Below are 14,657 nucleotides of genomic sequence, written 5' to 3'. Positions count from 1 at the left end.
AAATAGTTTTTATTAAGAATTCATTCATTTGGGTTCCTCTTTTCTCTTAACTTGAGCAAACCTGTCTACTATTTGCCCTCAAGATAGAAAGAGGACCCTCATATGGTGATTCCTTTTTTAAGTGCAGAAGTCAAGGAACCAAAATGAAAAAGCCAGACAGACAGGACAGGGACTTCTGTACTTCAGTTTGTTTTGATGGGCAAGAGAATTGGTTTTTACAACGGAACAAGCAAACAATCTTGAAAAGTAAGCTCTGTGGGGCTAGGCCAAAAAGGCACTGCTGAATTGGGTACTGTCATTAAACTCAGACAAAGTCTGTGCTCAGATTCTGCAATGGACCCCAGACAACGAGCAGAAAAAAGACAAATGTAATGAGTGCTCAGACACCAAAGGGAGGACCAGACCTCCTTCTAGGGGACAAGCAGCTTTGTTTTCCAACTCTCTTTTTTTTTTTTTTCCCCAGATCCTCCTGATCTCTGCCTCCTGAGTAACTAGGATTACAGAAGTAATCACCAGTGCCCAGCTTTTGTTTTCCAATGTTAAAGCTGGCTGCACTAGATACAGCTAACCTTCTCACAGTCTAAGATGCCCAAATAAAATCAATGCCTTTCAGTATGTCTTTGCATGCTATTAGCATTTATTCACATCATTTAAAAACATGAATATACACTTGGGTTGGGGGTGTGACTCAAATATTTCAGCACTTGCATGGCAAGATTAAGGTCCTGAGTTCAAACCCCAGTGTGCTGCCCCCCCTCAAAAAAAAAACAACATACACTTTAGTTAGCAAAGATGCTGCACAGGAAGACAGGTTCCAGTTCTAGAATTCGGGAAGTGTGCTTTAGTGCATAAACATGGTAAGAATGTTAGGGGTGTGATTCAGTGACAACCCAGCCAGCGTGAGATCCTGGGTTTCAACCCCACCTTCCTCCCCCTCCCACACATATGAAACGTGCATTGTTATAGAAAGTCACAAGAATTAATATCCCAGGAATGAGTCACTACCCTTTCATAAATAGGCTTCCATTTAGCATCACAGAACCAGAATCATTCAGCCTCTCCTTCCACACCACAGCCAGAGCCATTTCAGCAGTGGTTGATTCTAAGATTCTCCAAAGCTCCAACATATCTGGGTTGATTCACAGCTAAAGAGAGCTTTTAGTTTTTCTTTTTATTTGCATGTGGGTTTTGTTTTGGGAGATAATGGTTTTGCACTCAGTGCCTCACAAAGCACTCTACCATCTGAGCCACACCCCCAGCCCACGTCTCAGGCTTTTTGCTGACTATCCCTCATAGTAGACTCATAGATCCATACCACCACACCCAGCCCCACTTTGTTTTGCTTTTGGCAGAACTAGGGTTTGAACTCAGGGATTCATGATTGCTAGCCAGGCACTCTTAACCACTTGAGCCACTCTGCAGTTCGTTTTTTTTTTTTTTTGGTGGGGGGTGGAAAGGGGCTAGGTATTTGAGATATGGTCTCTCAAACTACTTGCCTTGGCTGGCTTCAAACCTCCTGATCTCTGCCTCCTGAGTAGCTAGGATTTACAGCTGTGAGCCACTGGTGCCCTGTCCTGTGTGGGTTTTTTTTTTTTTTTTAAATCAAACTAAATTAGAAAAATAAATTTCCTTCTTAGGTTATTCCCCAAATCCCTGGAGGCTCTTGATCAAGCTACCAACAATAAACAAAGGAAACAAAACCCTATTTTTTCCTCAAAGGAAAAAAAGATCATTATAAAGGGGAGCGCTAGATGGGTCAGCCAGCAGGGCTCTTTCTTCACTTGTATTTATATATAGGGCACACCGCAGTTTCCCTCAGAAAATCTCACTGGATTCTCCAAAGGGAAGTCCTAGACTCTTAGTTCCCAGCAGTCTACTGCAAATGTTGCCTGCAGGGGGATAAGGGAAAAGTTTACTGACAAGCACAAATAGGAGACTCCAACAGTAGACAGGGACCAACACCCAACTCAGCACTGCACATGTACTTAAGTATGCATTCATATTCACAGTTGCCCCCCAAAATGGCAAACATGATGTCCCTCAACTGATGCACAACCTGTAGAGGACACTCACTGGAATACTACACCAGTAGAGACACAGGTGTTTTATACATTCCAGGAAAGATAAAGCCATAGGAATGGAGAACAGGTCTGTGGTTGCTGAGGCTGGGGGCAAGGAGGAAAGAATCTGAAGGTGATGGGACTATTCTGTAATTTGACTGTGGTAGTGGTTATAATGTGCTCTCAAAATGTGTGAATTAGCCAGGCACAACTGCTCATATCTGTAATCCCAGCTCCTCAGGAGAAGAGGATCCCAGTTGGAGGCCAGCCAAGGCAAAAAGGGAGACACCATCTCAACTAGTAAAGGGCTGAGTGGTAGAACCCCCTATCTAATAAACAATTATCTGAGTTCAAACTCCAACACTGCCCACCCCAAAATAAGCATGGAATTATACTCTAAAAAGATGAATTTTACTATATGTAAATTACACCCCAATTAAAACAATCAAAACAGGAAGCCATTAAGCAGGATAGCAAAGGTACAGCTGTGCCTCTTGTTCTGGGGCACAGATGTAGGCGAAAGCAGCTGGCCATTTAAGGGCAAAATGGGTGGCTCAAGCCGCAGAGAGCCTGGTTTGAAAGAAGAAAGTCCTGAGTTCAAACCCTAATCTCACCAAAAAAAAAAAAAAAAAAAATCTGCACCCATGCTTCCAGGCATCTTTACCTTTACTTCACTGGTGTAACTACTACCAACAAGTATTGATGTAGCCAAGGAAGGAAAAGGGCAGTCCCTCTAGAGGCAAATGTAAAGTTCGGCTGGTAAGAGCTGGAGGACAGGTGGAATACATTGCTGCATTCCTGAGGTGTCTTCCACGTCTGCATAAGCAGCTCCGAGTGGAATCAAGTCAGATCGTACTACAAGCCAGGAGCAATGGACTACCTGACATGCTGCCTTCACAGCCATGCTGCTCACTGAGCGGACGCCACAGGCCCAGCTCATTCTCTCAGTGGTTATCTCCTTTGTGAAAGGGACTAAGCAAACCATACCTCTGCTTTGTGGGCTGACTCACCATCAGGATCTGCCAATGTGGCAGCTTAGGGGGAGGAAGGATTTGGCCTTTTTATCTGCTTCCTGTCATCAACAGACTTACTCCTACAATGGTTGTTCCAGTAGCAGGACCATTTGGCACTGCCTCCTCCTGCGGCACCAGGCCCCCAGGACTTGAGCCTCCTCATCCTTTTTGATCGCTCAGCCCTAGGGTAGGCAGCTGCTTCCCACAGCTGCTTCTGCACTAATATGAGTGTCCTCTTCTTGCCATTCAGCGGCCTGGTTCATCAACACTCTTTAAATTAACTAACCAAGTGGTGACTCCGGCCCTGACTGACTTACCAGTAAGTCACTTACCAGCTACGTGCCAATAACGTGCCTACAGAAAGGTTATAAACAGAGACCTAACACCCTTCCTAGGGACAGTGAAAGAATTAGAAAAATAGTCCAAGATTTAAACTTTTCAGCTCAAACTCATGGCCTCATCTGATCCTTACACGCAGTGATTCTTAGTATTCAGAGTTCATCTCATCATTTAAAAGATAGCATCACATATAAAGCCAGCAAATGGGGAAACTGTTACCCTCCCCTCCTGGGTTCATTTGTTCACATTTTTATTTTCACAATCCCAGACAAACCACAAGGCTCAAGCAGGGGGACACAGTCTGTTCTTACACATTCTTAGCGTGGATCTGAATTCTAGAGCAGAGGACAAGGGCTCAAATGTTGTAATGACCAATCTTGATACATCAACTCCTGTCAGCAATGTGGAACTGCCCAAATTATTTCATGGCATCAAGTACCACTTGGCCATCAACCAGGAACTTTGTTGTTTTTGAGATAGAGTCTGACTGCCTAGCCCAGGCTGGCCTTGAACCAGAGACCCTCCTTCTTCCTCATCTGGGATTTACAGCTGAGCACAGCAGTTTCATGAAAAGGGATTTTTAACTGTATTGCTTTTGCAGAAAAAAACTGAAGTCAGATTTTTTTTCAGGATATTTAAGTCATGATTCTTTTAGCTCTTTCAAAGTACTCACATGTAAATTACAGCTCCCCAAGGGGCATCCACTCCTATCTCTGGGTACCCAGTCAGAAATCAGGCCAGTTAAGTGATTTGTCCAAGGTCACACGGCTACTGCAGGGCAACACTTGAACTGAAAACACAAGTCCTAACCACAAATTAAACCAAAGCTGCAGGCACTTTCCCAAGCAACTCTTCACCCTTTCATCACAAAATTTCTGTATGTACCTATATGATAATGTAAAGAAAAAAGTTCATCAGAACCCAACATTTTAACTGGGGGCAGTGATGCCAGCCAGCACTGGAGGCTGTGACTTCAAGGCCAGTCTGGGCAACTTAGTGAGACCCTGTTCTCAAAACCAAGTAAAAAGGGCTGTGGAAATGGCTCAGAGGTAGAGGGTTTTGCACACCTCTGCCACATTTCCTAATACTGAAAATGGAAAGTGTGTTACTACTGCCTCCCCCCTGTGATGGGGGGGGTCTGCTATCACTAATATTTACAATGGCTTGCAGTGTTGGGACACTGCAATGACACTGTGCATGTGTTCTCTCTAATCCTCACACGGCTGCATAGTTACCCTCCTATCACAGATGAGAACAGAAGCGAAGCAGAATCTAAACCTAGAACCACGATGTCAGAGTGTTCGAGTAAAACCAACTAAAGTCAACTTCTGAAAGAAATACTGAGGTGTGGTGGTGCCCACCTGCAATCTCAAGTGCAGGGGGCCAGCCTGGCTGCAGTGATATCCTGGCTCAAAGAGGAAAAAAAATAAAAAAGACTGGGGCCATGCTGCTCACATAGTATAGTATTTGCACAGCAAGCACAGGACGCTGAGTTCAAACCCCACATCCACCAAAAAAAGTTGTTGGCTGGGGGTGTGTGTCTTAGGTGGTAGGGCATTTGCCTAAGCTGCTAACAACATCTCATCTGAAATCTTCTGTTTTTCTACTACTACTAAAATTCTCTTCACACCATATCTACCTTCCTTGCCCATGCTTTTCTAAGCATGCACTCTTTCTAGGAGGCATTCAGTGCAAGCCTACCAGTGGTTATAAGTAAACAAATTGTCTCCCTCCCTTTGGCATTGATCCCAGACCAGAATCTGCAGATATAGTTTAAACTGGCTTCCTTTAAATGTCCAACACACTGGAATAATGACTGCTGACACCACTTCATTCACAGTTCTCTTTTAAAAATACCTGTGTCTCCACTGGAGGTGTAGCTCAGGGGCACAGCATTTGCATAGCATGCAAGAGGCTCTAGGTTCCACTCCCATCCCCCCAACAAAATCTGTGCTTCTGGAGTAGTCAGGAGGTCCATATTTAGCAGCAAAATCTGAGCAGAGATTTGCTGATTGGGTCTCACTATGTAACCCAGTCCTGCCTCTAACTTGAGATCCTCCTGCCTCAGCCTTTGGGATTTCAGGGGTATTGCTCCTGGCTGGAAAACATATTTTAACCTTACAAATGGTTAAGGATAGAAGGAAAAGGCTAGCCAAACCATCCATATGTAACTGAAGGATGCAGTTGGTGTTTAGGCATTCCCAAGGGTTCCCAACCCACTCATGCTCCAAAGCTAAGCCAAAACCCCCAAGATTCACAGGGTGTCAAAAACACGAGGGCAAGTTCTCAGTCTATTTCATTCTACAGTTCTCTGCTACAGACTCAGTGAGTGGTGAGAGAACATGCCATTTTGCACAAGCCCTATTCCTGTAAATGATCACAATCAACAATCAATCCCTTTTTAGCCAGATATGGTGGTATATAACTGTAATCCCAGCACTCAGGAGGGAGACCCCATCCCCAAAAAGAAGGGTTGGAGTGCAAGGTGCTGGTGGCTCAACCCTATAATCCTAGTTACTCCTAGTTACTCCGGAGGCAGAAATCAGGAGGATCATGGTTCAAAGCCAGCCTGGCCTTATCTCAAAAAAAACCTACATAAAAAAGGGCTGGTGGAGTGGCTCAACGTGCAGGCCCTGAGTTCAAGTCCAGGTACTACAAAAATAAAGAAAAGGGTTGGGAGGCTACAGTTCATTGGTAGAGCTTGTCTAGCACGCCCAAGGCCCTGGGTTCCATTTCACAAACAAGTTAACCTCTTCTTCATAACAAAATCCCCAAACAATCACAACTTCAATTTGCTAACATGCAATTACTGAAAGCAGTAACTTTATCATAAAGATCACCATTTCTGGGCTGGAGGTATAGCTCAAGAAGTAGATAAGAGTGCCTGTCTGCTTTGGAAGCATGCATCTGAGTTCAATTCCAGTCCTACCAAAACAAACAAACAAACACCATTTCTAAAAGGCATCTGTGTAGGAAACTATTTTCAACAATTTACAACTGGCTGTTAGTTTTCTGCGCTTATGGATAACAAAACTGGAATCAGTCTGGAACTGATCTCAAGTAGGAACTACCATCTGTGTTTAGTCGAAAATATTAAGGATGAAAACATAACTAGTCTATTATTAGTTGAATATGGAACCCTCAAAATCTGTGGGGTTTGGGTGAGAGACAATGAACCAAGGAGTTGGGATTTTCCCATTTCATTCACTCAATGTACAAAAGCAAGCTACATCCATCTGCAACACCAGGGAAGCAAGAGATGGCATCTAAGAGGTGAAGTCAAACGGCTGCTCACTCCACCCAAATTTGCTACTAACAGTTCTACTCAAATACTTTCAAGATTTTGCTATTTCAAATAAAACTAGTGCTTAATTTTGAAAATGTCAATGATTAAAAAAAATACAGTAATATTGAATAAAGCCTTCAAGTGCCCATTTTTCTTCCCAAGATGTCTTCACTGTTTTCCCAAATTTGCTGTTAACAAGTAAGAGACTTGTCAATCAAAGCAGTCAATCTGATTTTGATCAACTTAGTTTGTGGGCACAAATAAAAAATCCTTGGAAGGCTTAGATCAGGAGATTCGAGGTTGGAGGCCAGCTGGGGCAAGTAGTTGAGAGACTCCATCTCCAAAATAACCAGAACAAAATAGACTCAAAAGAAGAGGAGTAATTTGGTATTGCACAAGCAGAAGGTCACCTTCAGGTGAAGAGGAAAGATGGGTCAAGCTCCCTCGTCCAAGGAACTGTGCTTCAAAGGAGAAAAAAAGGGAGAAAGAGTGGACTGTCCTGGATAGCTTCTGTGCTCCCTTGAGGCAACTGTAATTCTTCAGTGTCTTACTTTTTTGCTTTTCCAAAACCAAGATGGCAAAAACAGCCTAAGACAGGCCTGTAATTCTGTTACTGCTGTAGAGGGAAGGGAGTGGGAATATCATTTTGAAACTTCCTGCATATTAAGACTCATTTCAATTTTTTGCTTAAAGGTTATGAAGAATGACACCAAATGGACTGGAGGCATGGCTTGCTTTGCAAAAGAAGCCCAGAATTCAAACCCCAGTTCCACCCAAAAAAAAAAAAAAGCACCAAAACAGTCCTAACAGGTTACTAAGAATGCATACAGTTGAAATAAACCTCGGCTTGTTTTAAAAATCAGACCAGGAAATGGCAAGATTATGCAAACCATGTGACTTTCAGCAGGTGAAGGGGACAGATTTCAGAGCTCCACAATCACCAAAAAATGAAAATTGCCAACACTTTCTAATCTAGAAACCACTTCAACACCAAAAGCCTTTTGGCCATTTCACCTCCTTATTTATGGCTTCCACAAGAACTCCCTCGATATATATGCACAAGTAAAAGGGCCTTTTTTCAAATGAAAAAGACAAAAAAAAAAATCTGAAGCAAAAATTTGCCCAAATTTTTACTTGTCAGGAGAATGTTGCATCTATTTTAAGGAATGCTTTAGGAGCCTAGACATTTTACAGCCTCTAAAAAGGACTCTAAAAATAGTACATACAAATACAATAGGACAGGGGTGGAAAAAAGCAATTTTCCTCAATCTTCAAACACTTTTGCGATCTCACTATTAAAAACAGTGAGTGTTTAATTTTGAAAATGTCAATGGTAAAGAACATACAGTAATGTCAAATAAAGCCCAGAAATCTACAAGAAAGTGCCCACTGTCTTCCCAACATGACTTCACTGTACCAAGTCTATGCAGTCTCACAATCCCTGAGAAAGACAGCTTCAAGGACTGGAGGAGTGGCAATAGTGGGCCTGCTTTGCAAGCATGAAGCCCTAAGTCCAAACCTAAGTCCCACCAAAAAAAAAAAAACAAAAAAAAAAACAACTTTAATATTGTGACAAGGTCCCCAGACCAACCTGACACACCAAGAAACCGCAATATGACCAGAGTACAAGATGCCAAACTAGCTATGGCCCACTTCCACAGGTCCTTATTGCCCTTAATGAAAGTACTCAGCTCAAGAATGACTTTTTAATGGCTGAATTATATTCAGAGAGCAATTAACATATCAATAATGAACATTCATTTTATTTCTCTTCTCATACAGTTTCATCAAGTATTTTCTTAAAAATTTACAGCTGCTAAAATTCAAAGTAGCGACCTGTGTTACTTTGGAAAGGTTATCTTTCCATCCAGTCATTCCCATTAGTTCTCTCCTGTGAGCTTATTAAATAAATAGATACACCTCTGAATCAATGGGATCCCAGTGAAAATCCCACTTTTTTGTAGAAATTCAAAGTTTACCATGAATTTCACCAACTTTAGCTATATCCAGTCACCTCTACAGGTCAATGTATGGATAAAGGTAGGAAAGAAAGCTCTTTACCGGTGTCTATAATCATTCTTTTAACGAGAAAGCTACGAACTGAGCATGGTGGCATACATCTGTCTATAATCCTAGCATTCTCAGCACCAGAAGGCAGAAGATACATAAGTGAGACTGTCTTATAACAAAAAAAAAAAATCTACTTTGACATGTAGCACAAGAAATAAAATTGTACTGTATTTTGTACCAAAATACGTATTTTGGTATGAGTTTTATAGTTTACACAAAACATGCATATAATTTAAAAAGAATCTTGTGTGCAATGGGTATAAGCACACCTAAAAAGATGAGATTCAAGATAAAATGCAGTCGACCAGAGAGACTGCTCACTTGAGATCGGATAGGTTTGAGCATAGGTTTTAAGAGACCACAGTCCAAAGAAGATTCCACATTCAGGGTCACATCTGGTGGGATTTCTAGCATTTTAGAGCTGCAACTACCGACTGAATAAATGGCATCGGCACCAGCATCCCATCTTCAGTCCAAGGGGTTCAGCAAAATCCCAGTCCCTGACTGACCTGCCTATGGGAACATTGTGGGGCCCAGCTACACTGTCTCCCTTGACTCAAGATGGCAACTATGTCACCATGAATAACAGAGCCTTTCCTGGGGGGCCTGGACACGTTCAAACTCTGCTCCGTTTCCTGCCATTTACCGGTTCCTTTAGACACTGAACATGCAGACTTCTTTTCTTTCCCAGTGTCGCCTCCAAGGTAGCAAAGAGCGCGCGTCCTCCGTGGTCACAGGGAGCCAAAAGGCGGAAAAGAACGTAAAGGCAACGAGTGAGCAGCGGGCGCACGCGCCTCTTGGCAGCGCCTTTCTCCAGGGCCGCGCGAGTGGGCGCGGGCAGCCGCCGGCCGGACAGCGTCGGGGACGCAGGCGGCTCGGGCTCCCGGCGACCCCGCGGCCGCGCAGCTTCCGCGCGCCCTCCCCAGAACAGCTAAAGCCTCGAACCCTGTGTGTTAGCTAGAAAGTAAACCAGCTCATCACTGGCAAACCCGTTGCCCCCTTTTAGATCGCTTCACGCCAAGAGTCACACACCCCGCCTCACTGGCCAGTCCTGGGGAGTCATTCCAGAGCCGAGGCTTAAGGAACGCAGCCTTCCCCAGTCAGGCAGCCTTTTCCTGGACATGATAGTAGGCATTCCGGCCTCCTTCCCAAGTCAGGTGGCATCAGTTACCCAAAGGAAAAGGCGCCCCAAATTACTTAATGGAGTAATTTGTTGACAAGGGAAGCAACTCAGCGAAGCAGCATATTTTAAAAACGGGAGTAGAGGGTACGTATAAACACATGGATTTAGGGGTCCAGTGTGTCACCATCAAGACAGGGCCCCTTCCCAGCCACAGGCAATGGCTTTTTAAAGGAACAATATTCTGAAACCGTTAATGATCACTCCCATCCAAAGAAAGGGAAGACTTCAGACAGCCTTTAAGAACCTCGCTACTGAGGGGGAGGATTGTTTTTTCTCCCATAGCCTTCTTCGTGGTTGGTTTGACACCTTTAAACTCCAACTTCCTAGCATTCTAAATCCAGTAATCTAATACTTTCCAAGCTTTCTTGTGTAAATGAAAAAAACCCAACAAGAAGTAGAATCTTGGTCAAAACAGTAGATTTTTGTTTTTAAGGGATATTTGTTTTAACAACCTAGTTAGTAGTTTAATGCTTTCTAAACAACCACAACCTATCACAGCACATGTTAAACAGTGACATGAGAGCATCCGGGTCCCTCACTGGGTGAGGAGAGCTCCACTTCGCACTTCCAGCCCTCCCACACAGTTTCAATGGTTTTAAATATGGCAATGCTGAGCATCTACAATTTTAGCCCAAAGACACAAAAGTAGATCCTTTAACTTGGAATAAAAATAAAAAGTGACACACTCAATGCCCATCCCAGGAGGCAAATTCTCCCTTCCCCCGCTCTCCATTCGATCCTAATCTGCAGGGAAACTGGCTCCATCTTTCAGTTCCTAGAATTTTCTAAAAGAACAGGCTAGAACATTCACCCAGAAGATAAGTTAACTGTGAGACCCATTCAAAGTTTAAGGCAGCCAGGCCCCCCACCCCCCAAGCTTCAGACTAGGACGGAACTTTGAAGAGGGAGGCGCTCACTGAAAATTAGAATTTCAACTTTTTTCCAATCAACGAAATCGGCTTAAGGCTATCAGGCAATAGCTCCGCCCTCCTCCCCCAATAACAGGTTTGGCTGCGGCGCGGTGCTGGCTTCAACAGTACTCGGCACCAGTTGTCCCGCTCCGAATCCCGCAGAATTTTTAAAGCCTCTGCATCTCCTGTTCCCCCTCACCCCCACCCCAAGGCAAGATTGTGGCGATCACACACCAAACCTCTAAGACCATGTGTTTATGTCACAGACCCCCTTTTTCAAGCAGTCTGCTTCTCAAACCCTCTGGTCCCCAGCCTCCAGTGGGTTGGAGCAGGTACAAGATGGTACCGGCCCGGTACCAAAGCGGAAAAGGTTTGTCCGACTGCCCAAAGAGCGGAATCAAGCCCAAAGACTGCTGTACGCCCAGCTTTAGCTGCGTGTAGCAGCTCCGGATTTTCCCAAGGCGAATACAGCCTGTGTGTGAGCAGGGTGGGGACACTTCCTAACCAGGGAAACCGGTTCCTCGTAGGGACGGCGGGAGCAGCACCAGAGTCTCAGGTGATTTAGGGAATGGGTAAGGTCGTCCTGACTCGCCTTCTACCTCAGGGTGCAGCCGTGGGCCCAGAAAGCCAAACGGCAACTGGCCGTGAGAGCTCAGGGGCCACAACACAATTTTACATAGAACGTGCAATAGCTACGCACAGATAAGGGCTCCACACGGCAGCCCCTTGGCCCTCCAAGATCTACAGGCGTCGCCTTACCAACACAAGGACGCAGCGACTGCCACGCTGTCCAAACGACAACAAAAAGTCACCCCCCGCCCAGCGCGCACGTGGACCGCACATCTACACCCGCACATGTACTCCACACACATCCACGCAACTCTCCTCCCGATCCATGACCGTCTTAAACCCAACAATCCGAGAGGTTTACAAACAAAAATGAGAGAAGGTGAGCCCTCTCCGCGCGATCGGAGGCCTCCGGCGGGCCGCACAAGGAACCCACAACCCATCAACACACACACCTCCCCTCCCCAGATCAATCGTGTCACGCTTTGCCACGCAGTAAAGCAAAGGGGGACACCAGAATTTGGGTCTTTTCAGGCCATAACCTACTAGATACTAACGACTGCCACGAAACCCAGAGACAAAACAAGCCTGAAACGGGCACTGCTTCCCGCGTGGAGCACACACGCACGCACCACCCCACCCCCTGGACAGTCTCTCCGAAGCCGCGCCCGCACTCACCTCGTCGTCGTGCTGCTGGCAAAAGCCGAGACGCTCAGGAAACACCGAAAGGATGGAGAAGGGCGTGCCGGGGAAGGGCGGCCCAAGACCGAGCTGTTGCGCCGCGGCGGCGGCCGCGGGACCCGGCGGGCCGCGCTCGATGTAGTGGTCCTTGGTGAGGCGCACGCGCTGGTGCGCGCGGACGCAGTTGTCGCACAGGTGCTCCTGACAGTCAAGGCAGCGCGACGAGGCCGCGTTACCCTCGTCGCACGAGCTGCAGCCATGGGGCCGGCGCAGAAGCAGCGCCGACGGGGAGGCGGCGGGGCCGCCCGGAGCCGAACGAGAAGGCGCGGGCGGCGGCGGCGGAGGGAGAGGCGGCGCGGAGGCGGCCGCGCGCGGGTGCGCGTGGTGCCGGTGGTTGCTGTGGCCGCCCGCTCCCGCTGGGGCGCCCGCGCGTCCGTTCTTGGGCGGCGGCTCATCGGCCGTGGCTACCACGGCATCAAGCAGGTTACTGAGCAGGAAGGCGGACGAAGGCAGCGCGTCCATGCCCGCCGCCTCGGCGAGGACGACTTTCTGGTCGCACACCGGGCAGCGCAGCTTCAGCGGCTCTCCAGGAGCGCCGCCGCCTGCGGCCGGCAGCCGGTGCGCCTCGAGGCAGGGGCGGCAGAATGCGTGCAGGCAGGGCAGGACGTGCAGGCGGCGCGCCGCCGCCCCCGGGCCGCCGCCGCCGCCCCCGGACGACGTGGACGTCTGGGAGGACGACGACGACGCGGACGAGTTGGAGGAAAGCGGGGCGGGCGAGCCGCACATCTCCTTACACAGCAGGCAGATTTGGAAGTCAGTCTCGGGGAACGAAGCCATTTGCAAGCCGGCCCAGGAGGGAGGAGACCAGAGAGGAAAAGGAGAAGGAGGAGAGAGCGGCCGAGGCGGGTGGGGGAGCCACCGACTCACTCACAAAAACGCATCGATTAGGCGCCTGCAATCCGGGAGCCGACACCCGATCGACGCTGTCCCCTCGGCCTCGCCACGTCCGGCCTGCGCGCTGCCGGGCCCAACACTACAGGCATTAAATGCCACTATGCAGGGGAGACACGGATTCCTCCCGGAGGTCGTGGGGGCCGCGTGCCTTTCCAAGCGGGAAGGCCGGGACAAGCCCCGGCACGCGAGGGACGAGCAAGGGCTGGGAGGTCAGCCTACTCCCTGGAGCAGCTGGGGCTTCGCTCCGCGCTAGCCGAGGAGCCCCCAAATTCAGAGTCCACGGCGGAATCCAGTCCCGGCGAGAGCAGAATTTGGTTGCACGAGTATTTGGTGTGTTGCTTTTCGCTAAACGGATTTCGTCTCTTCTTGGAGGAGGAAGGAGCCCCAAACTCCTGAAGGCGGGAGCAGCGCGTCGCCAAGCTGGTGTCCCCCGGCGCGACGCCGGCCGCCCCGCCGCATGACGCGGCGGCCAGGGGCTCCTGGGTGGCCCGGCGTGCAGCGGTCGGGCCTTGCGCACGACCAGGCGCAGCCTCCCCTTCAGGGCGGTCGGCCCCTGCGCAGCTGCACCTCGTGCTGGCCCGGCCTCGGGGCCGCACGCGTGCAGTACGCACGCGCGTCCCACGCGCTTCGAGTCTCCCGCGCGCCCGCCGGCCCAGCCGGGCCGCGGCAACCCGAGCTAACACGCACGCGCGCCCCACGCGGCCCGGCACCCTCGTGTCCCCGCCTCGGCCGGCCCGGCCTGGGCGCCTCTCGTGCACTCCTTCCCCTCCGGCTTAGCCGCGCTGCAGCGCGGGGCCGCAGGTCCCCGCGGGCCGCCCTGAATTATTCATCGGCAGGAAGATATTAGATGTACCCGCTGCCCGCTCCGCGCGGGCCGTCGTGCAATGCTATCCGAGCTCCGCGCGCGCCCCGCGCCCCTCCTCCTCCTCACGTCCGTCCTCTCTGAAACCTTGGCAGCGAAGGGGGATCACATTTCCTTTGTCATCGGGCCATTTCGCCCTCGCCTTGGTCCCCCCCTCCGATCCCAAGCCTCGGGGACGGAGCCTCCTCCCGGGCGTGCTGTAATCAGTGGAACAGGCAAGGGCCCCGCGCGGCGAGTTCGGGAGCCGCGTGGCCAAAGCCGCCGGCACCAGCCTGCGTCATCTTCCTTCAGGAACGAGTCTCCAAGCGGGACGCGGGTGGCCCCGGCTGCGCCGCGCCTACCGGGCTTTGCTCTCGCGGTGCCCTGGCCTCCTGGGGCTTTGCACAACTCCCCCAATTCGGGCTGCGTGCGCGCGCCCGCGTGCCCCCGCTTTCTCTGCTTTGCCGCCTCTTCTACTCCTCCCAGAACGCCGGTTATTGGGACTGATCGGAATTCGGAATCCTTTTAATCTCCAAAGGAGCAAACTCACTTCCGCCCGAGTGCTGGGAGGGGGCTGGGGGAGGGGACGCAGAGGAGGGGGCTCCAGGCAAACAGGAAACATTAGCCCTCTCGGCACGGCCGCTTTTGTGTGCTCCCTCCCCCTCCCACCAGCCTCCTCCCTTCTCCCGGCCGCTGGGGAGATGAACGCCCCCGGGCCTCAGTGTGACGACCTTTGAAACCTTCCGAGCGAG

General features: G+C 49.2%; 1 protein-coding gene across 1 annotated transcript in view; it reads right to left on the bottom strand.

Moving 5' to 3' along the window:
* Trim71 (tripartite motif containing 71) overlaps nt 1-13,136 on the bottom strand; it is a 62,635-nt gene extending 49,499 nt beyond the window's left edge. Inside the window, exon 1 of the mRNA XM_020162353.2 lies at nt 12,108-13,136. Coding sequence (XP_020017942.1) covers nt 12,108-12,947 — 840 coding nt within the window. The 5' untranslated portion in view covers nt 12,948-13,136. The remainder of the gene's footprint in view (nt 1-12,107) is intronic.
* Nucleotides 13,137-14,657: the final 1,521 nt, after the last annotated feature.

The sequence above is a fragment of the Castor canadensis genome, chromosome 5, assembly GCF_047511655.1.
Source record: "Castor canadensis chromosome 5, mCasCan1.hap1v2, whole genome shotgun sequence".
NCBI classification, from domain to species: domain Eukaryota; kingdom Metazoa; phylum Chordata; class Mammalia; order Rodentia; family Castoridae; genus Castor; species Castor canadensis.
This window is presented reverse-complemented; position numbering and strand designations above follow the sequence as displayed.